General features: G+C 57.6%; 1 protein-coding gene across 3 annotated transcripts in view; it reads right to left on the bottom strand.

Annotated features, from left to right (window-relative positions):
- Positions 1-13,506, bottom strand: part of SSBP3 (single stranded DNA binding protein 3) — a 161,206-nt gene that overhangs the window by 6,900 nt on the left and 140,800 nt on the right. For all 3 annotated transcript variants that reach the window (XM_039238461.1, XM_039238469.1, XM_039238479.1), the window contains 7 exons: positions 12,205-12,271; positions 12,037-12,113; positions 4,790-4,854; positions 4,029-4,077; positions 3,377-3,412; positions 2,847-2,901; positions 1,431-1,501 (listed from right to left, as the gene is read on the bottom strand). In XM_039238461.1, coding sequence (XP_039094392.1) covers positions 1,431-1,501; positions 2,847-2,901; positions 3,377-3,412; positions 4,029-4,077; positions 4,790-4,854; positions 12,037-12,113; positions 12,205-12,271 — 420 coding nt within the window. The remainder of the gene's footprint in view (positions 1-1,430; positions 1,502-2,846; positions 2,902-3,376; positions 3,413-4,028; positions 4,078-4,789; positions 4,855-12,036; positions 12,114-12,204; positions 12,272-13,506) is intronic.

The following is a 13,506-nucleotide window of genomic DNA, read 5'->3' as shown; positions in this document are numbered from 1 at the left end:
AGAAGAGACCCGTACCACCTCAACACAGAATACGGCGGTTCATCTGTGGACAGAGCCCAGGCAGACCCACTGGGGCCCCTGACCCCGGTGCACTGGAGCCGGGCCCTCGGAGCCATGACACAGATGGTTCACTGGGAGCCGCGGGCCAGGACAGCTGGCGCCCACGGTTGGGGAGAGGCAGCGACGGCGGCTGTGGCAGGAAGGGCACCTGTGTCCTTTCCAGCAGACACTAAACACAATGAGCTCGGTCCCTGGCTTTCGGGCCGCGGTAAGAGCCCGATACTTTTCCACCCGCCCTTTGGCATCCACTGCCAACACCATGGGCTGTGTGTCCTGGGAAGGCGTCTCCTGAGACACAGAGCTTTCACTGCTGCAACCTGATGGCCGGTCACCCTGTTGGGTAACAGGGGTGATGCAGGCTGGGGTGGGAGGGGTGCTGGCCATCCAGGAGACAGACAGGGAGGGCAGGGCAGTGGTTAAGGAGTGCAGTTCCCACGCTCTGGGCACGGGGCCCTGGTCTAGGTCCCGCTCGCGACCCCCGCAGGCTGCCGGAAGATTAAGAGTGTGCAGGGTCCAGCATGGGGCAGCTCCCGGTCAGCGTTTAGCACAGGCACATCAGGAACCAAACCAACAAAACCCAACGAAGCACCCCACAAGGCCAGAACAACTCGGGGGCCCCAAGCCCAGCCCCTGGCTCTGCGGTCCAGACTGTTCCTTCGGTCACACGGCAGCCTCCCTTCCAGACACTGAGCTTGCCAAGTGCAAAGCCAGTCCGAGTCACCTCCCCGGATGATGCCGAAGGGCCGTCTGCAGAAGGGAGTCAGACTGGGCTTCTCCTCAGGGAGCTCCCATGGGGAGAGAAGGGGACAGGCCGTGGCTGCCTAGTCCAGAGCCATCTAGCAGGAGACACAGGCCATGAGAGGGAGTGGATGGGCAGGGATACGACAAGGTGGAATTGGAGCCACAACATTACAAAGGGCTGCACTTGGAGAAGCCAAGAAGGGAGAGGGTGAGAGGAAGGCAATGACCCACACAGAGGCAGAGACGCTGAGGGAGACACAGGGCTCCCAAAGGGGCTGGAGGCACAGCCCGGTCAGCGGAGCAGGGAGTGGCCAGGGTCCACCTGCAGCCTGGTGCTGTCCCTCCCCGACACCCCACTCAGCAGCATGGTTCCCCACAGTGAGGCCGGGTGCCCCGCTCTGGCCACAGGGGAGGGCACCTCTCCACGTCTCGTGTCCCCCCCCCCAACCCGTTCAGCTGCGAAATGGGAACTGAGTTGCCTAAGAGTTAATGGCTTTTCTGACGTTTATTTTATTCATCTTTGGTAACAAATGGCTGAAATCAATTAAACGTGCTTTCCCCTCAGCTGATGAAGTTAATTATGATTTGTTATGGTATCTGATATGTAAATTATTAGAAAGCGGACTTACGTTGGACCGGCTGCCTCCAGGCGGCACCGGATTAATCATTGTGTAGATGTTGTCACTGGAATTTGTTGAATCTGTAGAACAGTGGAAACCCACAAGTCGGGGTGATTAATTCATTTCTTAATTAAAACAAACTCGTGGCACTTGAACTCATTCTTTTGTATTTTATCACCGAAAATCTCCTCTAAGTACCACCATTTTCTGGCTAATTTGTATTTAATGAAGATTCACAAAGTTTTTAATCACAGAAAATTCAACTGTGAAAACTGCTCAACCCTGAAACAAAGAAGTCCTGGGTGTCTGGATGGCGGTGTGGACGTGGCAAAGGGGTGGGCGGGTGGGTGGCAGGTTCAAATTCTCGTCTCCCCACCCCAAAACAACCTGATCCCCTGACCTTGCTAGGGACCCTCACCTGCGCTCTCCTCCAAGCCCGCCTAGTGTTTTTATAATCTATTTGGGGAAAGAGAAATGCCACAAATTACCCAGGGGCCACCTTGCCAAGCTGAGGGGGCAGGAGCGAGAGGGAAGCATAGGGCTGGAGATGCATCACATATGCAATGGCTTAATGTGACCCAGTCTGAATGTAGGTCACGCGGCTCATAAAAATGCAGCAGCAGGAAGAGGGAGCGGGAGCAGGGGCCAGAACATCACAGCCGCCGCTGGCTCCAGACTCCGGATAAGCAGCCTCCCTGCTACTGGGAGCCCAGGGGTCTGGGAAGAGGGGGACCCCTCCGTCTCCCCAGTTAGCCAGGGAAGTCTCCTAAGAAAATGAGCTACCGTGTTTCCATCAGGAGCAGGCCCCTTATTTCTAGGGCAGAAATCCAGCTAGGTCTCACTTTTTATTTTTTGGGTGGGTAAAAGTGTGCATGGGATTCCTTCTAGATGGCGGTACGTTATTCTCAGCTGGGACAGACACACAACCTTGACGCTGTGTGTATGCACGTGTGCACATGCCTGCGTGTGTGCACACTGGCCCTGCTCTGATGGAGGAAGAGAGAGTTGGCATCTCCTGTATAGAGGACCAGAAGCTAGAGCTCTGAGAACTCATGAAGCGCCGTGTTAGAGTCCCGGTCCTAGGATGCCAGAATCCCAAAGCCCCTTTTCAGTCATCTAGAGAAATCTACAGACAGGACAGGGTGCTAGCCAACCAGTCAGTGCAAGCCGAGGACGGTGAGACCCTCATTCCTGGAGCTCCTCCTCCCCCATCCCTGTCCCATTCTAACCAGAGATGAGGAGTGACCTTGCTGAGGGCACAAGGAAGGTTCAGAGGCACCGGGAGCCTCCTGCCTCTAAACCCCTGTCGCTAACATGCCTGGTGGGGGACTCGCTGCTCAGGAGGGATGGGATGGCTGGTAAGTTTGGGACCCCTCCAGGACCCCCTAACTCCCTCGATGGCACACTCTCCCCAAGTCTTCTTACCTGCAGGACTAGGCATGATGGGTGTTCCTGGGGGTCCACCACCGCCTGGAGGTCCCTGCAGATGAGATAAAAACAGACATGAGAAACCCACGGCAATGACACAGATGGGGAGAAGCCACCGAGCTCTGGCCACGTCAAAGTCAAGTGCTCATCCAGGCCCCAGCCTGGCATTCCATTCTTGCTAAAGTTCAAGGAGAGCCCAAGGGTTTAAGCCCCGGGGGAGCTGGACTTGGACTGCCCCCCTGCCCCCACCACTTCCTTTCTTCAAACCCAGAGGCAGCTGTGGTGGAAACCAGCTGGGCCACTGGTCAGCCCCCAAGATGGGGGCCCAGCTCTAGGCCTTGTTTGGGGACTTCCGGGCCCCCAGAAGGTACAGATCCCTGAAGAGTGACAGCAGACTCTAGCACAGTCTGGAACTTGTGCTCAGAGTGTGTTCTAAAGGGAACGAGCCGGGGACCCTGGAGGAGTTCTCCTGCACATTCAGTCACACGTGGCCGGACACGCAATCCCCTAAACCCCCATACACTTACCACGTAGGTACCAGGTGATGAGGAGGAGTATGGAATCTAAAAACAAGAGAGGGGGCACATGTTAGAGTCCCTTCCTCTGATACCCAGTGTCCTGGGGCTTCCAAATCCACTGGGCAACCCACCCCCTCTTCCCGGGAAAGGCTGTGGGACACCCTGGGAGGGGGCCAGGGCTGTGAGCAAAGCCCAGTTCCTGCACTGAACTGATCCCGAGAGCCTTGGCAGGGGGCTCTGAGGGGGCGTGGGCAGGGGAGACCCTCCAGTGTGAAGGCACAGGAAAGTGAGGGCTTCTCCCCACCCCTCTGGCCTTCTGTCCCAGACTGTCTGTGCTGAGCCCCTTCTCAGCTCCTTCCTCTGAGTACTGGGAAGCCAGCCCTGCCAGGGAAGAGAGGCCTGCCAGAACCTTCCATGCGGACAATGCTCTCTGGGCAAGCTCTCAGTTCACGTAGGCTTTCTGCAGATCAGTGGGCTGGGCTGGGGCCAAAACCCTGAAGGCGCAGCATGTTAGCCCCAAGCTTCCACTCACAGGTGGGGCTCCCCCTGGCAAGCGTCAGGTGGAGTCTTATTGCATCCCCACCTCTCAGGATGCCCCCCAACTTGGGGACAGGACCACCCTGTAGACTAGAAGTCCCTCCCACTCAACCTGGGTACTCACTGAGTTAGCACTGTTAGGATTTGGCCAGGGTCTGCCAGCTCCCGGGCCCCTGGGGGGGGGGGGGAGTGGGGGAGAGGGAGAGAGAGAGAGAGAGAGGGAGAGAGATGGCAACAATGAAAAAGGTGTCATTGACCCCAAGGGGGTGGTGCCAGCAGCGCCAGAGTGAGAGGGCTGACATCACTAACAGGAAGTCCTTCATGTGGCCCTAGGGCCTTACACACCTGGTCCTCGGGCGGTAATGGGCAGGCAGCGCCATGGCTAGAAATCTACAAGCTCCTCTAAATTACATGAAAAACATGTCAAGTATATAAAATTGCCTCTGCGTGTGCATCTTCCCAGGAAGGGAACCCACAGATTGTCACGGGGATCTATCCCCGTAAGGAGGTTAAGAACCACTAAAGCACACAACAGCGGTCCACTGTACAGAGGTTCAAATCCCGGCCCGGTCGCTTAGAGCTGTGTGAGCACGGGCAAGTTACTTCACCTCTCTGTGCCTCAGGTGCCTCATTTGTCAGTGGGGGCAATAACCGCCTCACAGGGCTATTAGGAAGAGCAAGTGGGCGGTCAGCAGGCTCGGAACCACGCCCAGCACGGAGACGCACCGAAAAGGACCCTATGAACTCTCATCCCAGTACCGCCGACGAGAGGCCTGAGGTCCAGAGAGGGGTCAGGAGTGACTGTTCACGAGACTTTTGGGGGGGCTGGCAGAGGGTCAGGGAGCCACGGGCTCTGAGCTGCCAGCAAGGTGCTTTGTGCCTTACATGTTTATCCCGGGCATGGCGGGGCCGAGGGAGTTGGGTGGTGGTCTCATGCCGCTGCTGTAATTCTGCAACGATAACCAAGGGTCAGTCTATGAGAAGGAGAAGGGGCACCGGAGAGGGCAGGGGGAGGAAAGACAAACAGAACAGAAGCAAGAGGATTAGTCTGTGGAGAGGATTTGATGAGAAAAAAAAATAACACATTCGTTAAAAAAGGGGGGGGGGGGACGGTGGGAGCCGAGGGATGGGGCCACAACGACAAGCCAGCACAGAGGGACAGTCACAACTTTAAGCACATCTTCGGGGGTCTAGCGAGGGTTTCTCTCAAAAGCATGCGGGTGTCCAGCAAGCCCTCTCATATTGGGTTTCGGGTGGGTGAAAGGAGCGGCCCCGTAACAGAACCGACTTGGTGGACACCTGCCCCCCTTAGGGACTCTAAGGGAGCAGAAATGGCCGGCTGGCTGGGGACAGGGGCTGGGTCTCAACGTGGAAGGGGAAGGATCCTCAAAGGCCTGGCTGGTGGCTGCTTCCGAGGCCCAGCATATACAGACACCTCGCCCTGCCACACACCTGGCTTGTCCCCCAGTCCAGGTCACCTGATTCAGGTGTGAGCACGAGGGGGCCCTCACCAAGCACAGCGCGGGAGAAGCCGGAAGAAAACTCAGGGGGGTCACCAATTCTGAGGGCAGAGTCCCACCTCGGCTCAGTACAAGCCTCTAGGGCAGAGTATGGTGAGTCACAGGAGTACCTGGATCAGGAACCTTCTATCGCTGCTCTCCCTGACTCCCTTCTTTTGAGTGCTGTTTTCTTTGCAGAAGAAACACCTTGTCTCCCTTCTCCACTCGGGCTCCTACACAGCCTCCAAACCCAGTTCAAAGGGCACCTCCTCTGTGAAGCCTTCCTTGCCCACTTCTTAGGGTTAACTGCTTCATCCTATTTGCTCCCATAATGCCTTGTAATCCCCCACCCCTGCCGCAGCCTGTACCACACTGGACTATGATTGTGGCCACATGTCCATCTCTCCCACTGGGCTCCAAGTACCTCTCTGGAAGGTGGGGACTAGATCTCAATGATGTTCGTGCATGCATCCCATGTACCAGCTGCCCCGGACTGGGTGCTGAATCAATGAAGGAGTGGACAAGTAAATGAACGGAAAGCGAAACTGGGCCGGTTGGGCTGCTTAAGCTCTGCCTGTGTAGAGTCTGAAAGAAGTAAGGTTGGTGGAAATTTGATGGCAGAGGAACGGCCGGTAGTAGCTGAGCACATAACACATTTTACATCCAGTCTCTGGCTTGTCCTTTTAACACCGCCATGAAGCTGGTGTGATTCCCATTTTACAGGAGACTGAAGGTCTGAGGGGAGAAAGATCTGCCCAAAGTCAGTAAGCCAATGACTCTGCTGGGGTTTAGACTGGGATCTGCAATGGCACCTGGGTGTCTCAGTCGGGTAAGCGTCCAACTTCGCCTCGGGTCCTGATCTCGCGGTTTGTGAGTTCGAGCCCGCGTCGGGCTCTGTGATGACAACTAGGAGCCTGGAGCCTGCTTCGGATTTTGTCTCCCTCTCTCTGCCCCACCCCCATGTGCACTCTGTCTCTCTCAAAAATAAAGATTAAAAAAAACAAAACAAAAAAGCCTGGATCTATAAGCCTCTGGGTCTGCACTCTCCCCGCACGTCTGGTGAAAGGCGGGTGGGGACAGGAACAGCACCGGAGGCCCAAAAGCCCAAGCCGACAAGCTCAGAGCCAACATCATGCTGGTGACAGGTTCTCCAGCCAAGGACCGGCTCCTGAACCTTAAAGCCGGTTGGGGCCACCTCCTCTGTCTGGTCACCCTGACCAGGGCTCGGAGCCTAAGAGGACACACAGACAGGGCGTAGACAGTGACATGAGTGGCACCAGGCCAAATGGCAGGGAGTCGAGGGGGCGGACAAGGGCGGCCATGGAGGGGTCCTCAGGCAGTCCCACATCCCCCGAGTCTGCTCCGGAAACTTACAGGAGCCAGGCTCTCTCTAAGGCCAGTGGCGCGGGCTGGCCGGGGCTGTGGGTCCGAGGCCAGAGCACAGGAGAGCCGGGTCTGGCCCGGGCACTACATGTGTGACTTTGGGCAAACCGCACAAGCGGCCCCAGCGCTCACTCCAGGCCAGGCCGTGCAGCGGGGCTCAGTCATTACAACGGCCTCATCTTGATTTGAAAGATTAAAACACTGTGGCCCACAGAGTGACGCCCCTCATGGGGCTGTGTGCACGGCAGGCCTGTGGCTGAACAGCCTCGGCCTGGCCCTGGCTTCGTGGCTGCCACCCTCCACTGGGCTGCCTCGCCCGCGCCGTGGGGGCGCAGAGCCCCCGACCCTGCAGGCCTGTGAGGATCAAATCAAACGGTGGCTTTGAAGTGCTCTCTGCCGGCTCTCGGAGGTGTGTTCTGATTTGGGATGTTAGCGGCACAACGAACACCAAAGCCCTTAATGCTGCCTTAAGCGTTGCAGAACCTCGGGTCTTAAGGGGTCCTTCCTAAGCCCCGCGTGCCGCTGCCAAATCCGCACGCAAATCTTTGGCTTCGCTTCCACCTCCCCAGGTGTATGGCTGGGCCGCCGACAGTCTTCCAGACAGAGACCCCTTGCGGGGCTACCGTGCATCCTGCTGCATCCGGCCCAGGCGAGAAGGCCAGGGTGGGCGAGGGGAGAGGACATGCCAGGTGCTCACTCCCGAAACACACCCGCACACGCAGCGTGAGGCCCTCGGGGGAGGCGCTGGGGCCACCAGCTGCTGTTCCTCCCTCTACCCCACCTTCCAGAGCCTCCCCAACAGCCTGCCCGGTGCTTCCCGAGAAGAGGGGTGGCCGCCAGATCCTCCCTCCTCGGGGCCCAGACCCTGGAGGGCCACTTACACCTTCCCATTTCAAAGATGACAAGCTAGAGGCCCAGAGCAGCCAAAGACTTGCTCAAAGGTGCGCGGGAAGTCAGGGGTGAAAGCAGGGCCAAATGTCAACTTTGAGGAAACTGCCAGCCTTTTCATAGATGGCTCAGAAGCATGGTTCCAGACCCAGAAATGGTTCTCTTCCCTCGGTGTCCGCCTGCCCACAGCACTGGACTCGAAGGGGTGACCGCCAGCCAGATGCTCCTCCCTACCGCGCCCCCCCTCCCACTGCCCACCTTCCTCACGGCTCTGCAGGGACAGCTGGAGGCCTGGGAGAGATCCCCGGTGCAGCGTGGGGCTGGCTACATCCATGGGGTGGTCCCTTTCTTCCTGTACCCTCACTCTCATCCCTGCTCGGGAACCCCGGATGCTGGGCAGAAGGCTCTTGGTCTCTGTCAGGACCAACAAAGGATCGCCCTGCTGGGGACCTCGGGTCAGGCATCAGGCTCTGGACACAGGAAAGCACCGGGCAGCTGGCAAGGCTGGGACCCGCTCCTTCTTCCTACAGCTCCCAGAGGGGCTCTTCCTTGGTGACACCTCGCACCACCTTCACTTTAAAGTAGGGGAAGAACATCCCAGTCTTTAGAAACACGGCCATTTCCTGAGAAGCAGGTGCCTCTCCTCCACTTCCCTCTCATCATATGAGGTTTGGGGGGCCTCTACGGGTCCCCGCTGGGAAAGTGTTGAGCAGCCCCACTTTCTCCTCACGCAGCCCCTAACACCTCTAGCCAGGTTCATGATCCCTCCATCTCTTGCTGGGCCACAGGCAGCACCAATGAAGAGGCGGGCTGGTCTGGATGGCAGGGAGATGCAGTTTCCTCCGGGTGGCACAGAACTGTCCCTGGAGATCATGGGCGATCCTTCATCTGAACCTTCTCAAATGCAGACAAGCTGGGACGGCGATCTGATGCTAGCCTGTGCTGGCTCCATCCCCGGCCCGGATCCAGCAACGCTGGTAGCTGGGACTCACAGGGTGTAGGAGCCACAGCACCCCCAAGGGGGCCCTACATTCTGTCCACGGGAGCCCGGCCGGCAGCCCCTGCGGATTTAGCCTCGCTCCAACAGAAGTCGGTCTTAGAACTTAGCCAGAACGTTCCCATCTGATACCGACACAGTTCTTTAAAGAAAGACTATAACTAAGTGGATATATTACCTCCTTTTAGGCACTGGCCCTTTCACAAAATCAGAGTAAAATCTGTCTGACACGCTCAGGGAACAGGGCAGGGCGATGCCTGGTGTGCTGGATCCTTTGTGACGTTCAGGCTAAAATGTAACACAGGCTCAAAAAGAACAAATGTCACTCCGTCCAGCTTTGAAATCTACAAAGTAGCCCCAAGACTACACTGTGCCTATTCTTTGTTCAGAAAGTTCTGGAGTGGTCACTGGCTATTAGCAGCACTCTTATTCCCCGCTTGGAATAACTGGCTGATGGTTTCCCACCTCTGTGTTTGGTCTCAGTACGGCACTGTGCATACAGTGGTACTTACTAACGGCTGCCTGAGGGGCTGGCCTTGTTTTCTAAGAGCCCAGGCTGTGGCAGAAGCAGGAACCCCTCCCTGAGGTTGGGTTCTAGGGAGGGAGTATGGTTCAGGGAACACCCTGCGGGCACCTCACACTGCTGCTACCAGACCTACAGTGGACCCTGCGAGGTGATCATCTTGCAGATGAGGGACTAGAGGCCAGAACTGTGGCCAGAACCGTGTTTTCCTGCACTAGGTTCTGAGTTCATCCCTCTCCTGTCCATTGGGGGTGACCAAGACAGCACCCCCAGGGGCCAGACAGAAAGGGCCAAGGGCAGGACGTATAATGGCCCTGCCCTTGGCCTCGGAGTCCCAAACTTGCCGGCTCTGCAGTGCCGCTCCTGGCTGAGGCCAAAACCTGTCCCACACCAGACCAGCCCTTCTACCCCCAGTGAGGGACCGCTGCAGACATTCTGGATTGCTCTAAGGGAGCTCTGGCTCTGGAATTTCAGACTGCGTGCCACCCAGAGGGGTATAGGAGACATGGGCAGAGCACTTTAGGGTCTCTCTTTGATACAATAAAGTCAAATAAAGAATAAGAGAGACATCTCCAGAGCCCCTGAGGCTGGTGGAGAGTGGGGTGGCTCAGCTGGCCTGACCCCTGGGCTAGTATCTCCCTCCGCCCTGGGCAACTCCGTCAGGGCCTGTGGGAGAGCTGTGCCTGTGCACACCATTTGGTGAAGCCAGGAGAGCCACACTGGACCCAAGAGGCCTTTTCTGGTAAGACCTCAGTCTTTAGGACCCTCACCTCTTTAAAGCATGCCACGACTGTGCCAGACTGCTGATCAGAGACTCTGATGTGACCAGACAGCTGCTAAGCCGGGAGGAAGTCCGAGACTCACAGAATATTCTGCTCTCAGTCAGCCTGCTGACATCCATTCCCAGCTTACAGAACCTCAATATTACTAACTGCTAATGGCCTTGGCAAAAAAACAAAAACAAAAACCCCACAAAACACATACAGCCAAAGCAATCATCAAACCCACACAATTAGAATCCTGAACACTGATCTGAAGCCCCCACGTTGGAAAACATGCACCTCTTACTAAGAGCACCCGTGCCAAGCATCACCCGGAGAACCCCTCTGAGCAGTCGTGTATAGCAGACTCCAGTCTCCTTCCCATTTTACGTATGCGGCAGCTAAGCCTCCAAGGACCCAGAGGGCCGGGCAGGGGCACAGGAATGAAGTTTTCCTGCCTCCCACTCCATCCCCTTGTGTCCCCACATCCCCCGTGAGGTTCCGGAAGTCTCAGGTCACTGCTTATCTACCCCAAGAGTAACTCTAATGTGTAGCTGAAGGAACGAAAGGTTCCGGACTCAGGAGACGGGATGGAACTCCCGGCTCTCAGACCCTGCCCGCCCCCCCCCCCCCCCCCCCCCCCTCCCGCCCTCCCCCCCCCCCTGCAGAGGGCAGCTGGAGACAGCCACGTAGCAGGAAGGGGCCACTCTCTGGGGCCTAAAGGGAACTGGTGAAAACACAAGCTCTGGAGAATCTGAGAAAAGAAAGAAAGAAACAAAGAAACCCAGAGGTCCAACTGGCGTGAGCTTACTTCCTTTTAGGATTCTGGGGCCATGAGATGCCAAGGGCCTCCCTAACATGTACAGAGGCTGCAGCCACCATGGAGAAGAAAGCAGTGGGCTGGGTGTGCTGGAAATACAACTCCAGACGGAGCGGAGGACTGTGGGTGTGGGCAGACACCTCTCGCTCCAAAAGCGGGGTACGTGTCTGTGAGTGGGAGCACTCCTCCCCTTCAGGGACCTGGAAACCTGGGGAGGGGCCCAGAAAATGCAAACATCTGCAGGCAGGGAGTGGGGAAGAGACCAGTGGGCTTCCAGGCAAGGCAGAAAAGGGAAACAAGACCGTCCCCATCTCGCTAACTCAAACTCCCTTCTTATTCAGACTTCCGGCTTCTTTCAGTCAGATCAGCACACTCTCTGCCACGGGTACCCCAGGGGACAGAGACACATTCAAATACTCGGAAGAGCGGGAACCAAGCGTGATGAGGTTCTAGAACAGGAGTGGCCTGTCAGACCGCTGCCTGATGGTCCTGTGGAGCAGGGAAGGTGGTCACAAGGAGCGACCGCTGTGCTGTAATTACCAAGAGGTAGATGGGGCACCTGACAGAATTTCTTCCAGAGGCTTCTTTATGGCAACGGAACCCCTCTGGTCAGAAAAAATCTTACCTAAGAGCCTGGTACATGAAACCGGCAGAAGCTCTGGGTTGAAGTGGGTCTTAGGGGCCCTGGCCGGCCTGGCCTGCTGTCAGTTGTGGCGGCATAGCAGAGAGCCTGACTATAGATACACTCTGCCCCACATGGAAGAGGTGGGGAACCAAGGCCTGCCAGGGCCCACCAAGGTCAGACGATTCACCCAAGGACAAATTGTGGGTTGCAGGCAGAGTGAAGACTGCCACTCATTTGTCCCACTTCTGGGTCACAACAAACCCGGACCCTGAGCTAGCTCAAGTTCACCCACCCAGGGTAGGAGGCTTTGGGATCCCTGGAGGACCCACACTGCCACTCGTGCACCAGGCCCTCCACCGTCCCCTCAACTCTGCCTGCCACCAGAAGGCTCCCGGAGGCCCCCCCTCCCCCAGCTCGCCAGCGGCCCCTCAACTCTGCCTGCCGCCTGCCAAGGGTGGGCTGCTCTTGGCTGTGCGTGGGGCCAGCCCAGCCGTGGACACGGGGCAGCTGGGAACTTGGCCATGTCCTCTCCCCTCACCCCTGAGGGACGCGGAAGGACTGACAGACTGTGGAAAGAGGAGAGTAGGCGGGTGCACACAGATGGCCAGGGAGATGGACAGACAGACAGGTAGTTACCTGTGGGCCGGGCCCCATGGGTCCCATGCCTCGGGGAGGGTTCATTCTCTGCATTGATCCTCCCATGTTGGGGTGCCCTGCACGAGAGAGGAGATAAGCCGTGAGGTGCGGGGGGCAGACAGCACAGACTCCCTGTGCCCGCAGGCGACCCCGCCCGGCTCTCTCTACCTTGTTGTCGGGTGGGATCCATGGAATTGGGCAGCAGTGGCTGGGTCCCAGGAACTCCTCCCGGAGGCTGAAAGAGACGTGACACTCGCACTGAGTGGCTGGGATGGAGGGAGGTGTGCCCGCCTGCCCAGCTCTCCGCTGCCCACCTGGGGCCACTCACGGCCTCCCTGACCTGCTGGGGTCGGGGGCAGGGGAGATCTCCAGGAGCGGCAGGTGGCTGTCCCTGACCTGCTGGCTGGGGTGGGGGGGGGGGGGTGTCTCCAAGCGGCTGCAGTTGGCATCAGTATAAGGTACAGCGTGGGTGGGACAGGACCCATCACACACCCTGCTGTCTCCATGTGTCCCGTGTCCCTGCCAGAGCTCGGCCTCACCCTGGCCGCACCACCTGCCATACACCCTCCCTCAGCGGCAACATGCCCCCACTCTCACCTCCTGAACACCAGCCACCACCGCTTAAGCCAAACCCTATCTTCCTTTCGCCCCATGGGGATGTAACTCACCTACCCCTCCCCCAAAAGTGTGGGGACCAAGAGACCCACCAGTTAAAAATCCTATCACTAAGGAGGTCTTTTTTTAAAGAGGAACAGGCGCAGAGGCGGCCTTTGAGATCTGGATGGGGAAACTGAGGTTCACAGCCCAACGGCCCACAGGCACTGGCTGGCAGAGTGAGGACAAGCACTCAGGCTCCCAGCCCCCTGTCTTCATCCAGCACATGAAATGTCCCCTTCCGATCCCAGGTGAAGGATGCTGAACAAGAGCCTGCTCCCCGAAGCCTGGTGCAAGTGGTGATGCTGGCGCGGTCACTATGAAGAAGGTGGTGAGGACAGGGAGCCGTGGGTTTCCCGAGGGGGTGCCTGGCACGCTTGCTGTGAAAACCTGTTACACGTGATTTACTTGGGACTGGTGTTACTTCGGCTGCAACTCGGAAGGAAATAAAAAGAGAAGCAGGGCTGGAAGGGAAAGTCTGCTTCTAGAACGCTCTGCCTCAGGACTAAACATAGGCCCTTGCCTTTGAGAAGAAAGCCTCTGTTAACGCTGACCACCTCTTCCCATCTGCACGTGCCAATGCTTCTCGGAGGACAGCATCTGGGATAGGGACAACTGTCCCCTCCGCCCTGACCACTGCTGGGGGATGTCCAAGCGGGGAACTGGGCTGCCTGTGGCCCAAGGGCAAGCTCTAAACCAGCTGTGGGACGGGGTGATGGTAAGCAAAGGGGCAAGCTCTCGCTGCTTTCCCTAGCTTCGGAACGGTGTGTGTGCAAGGGTGTGTGTGCGCAAGGGTGTGTGTGTGTCTGTGTGTGT

This window comes from Hyaena hyaena, unplaced genomic scaffold, assembly GCF_003009895.1.
Source record: "Hyaena hyaena isolate Hyena2069 unplaced genomic scaffold, ASM300989v1 scaffold_5, whole genome shotgun sequence".
NCBI classification, from domain to species: Eukaryota; Metazoa; Chordata; class Mammalia; order Carnivora; family Hyaenidae; genus Hyaena; species Hyaena hyaena.
Note: the sequence above shows the minus strand (reverse complement) of the source record. Positions and strands in the feature narration are given on the sequence as shown.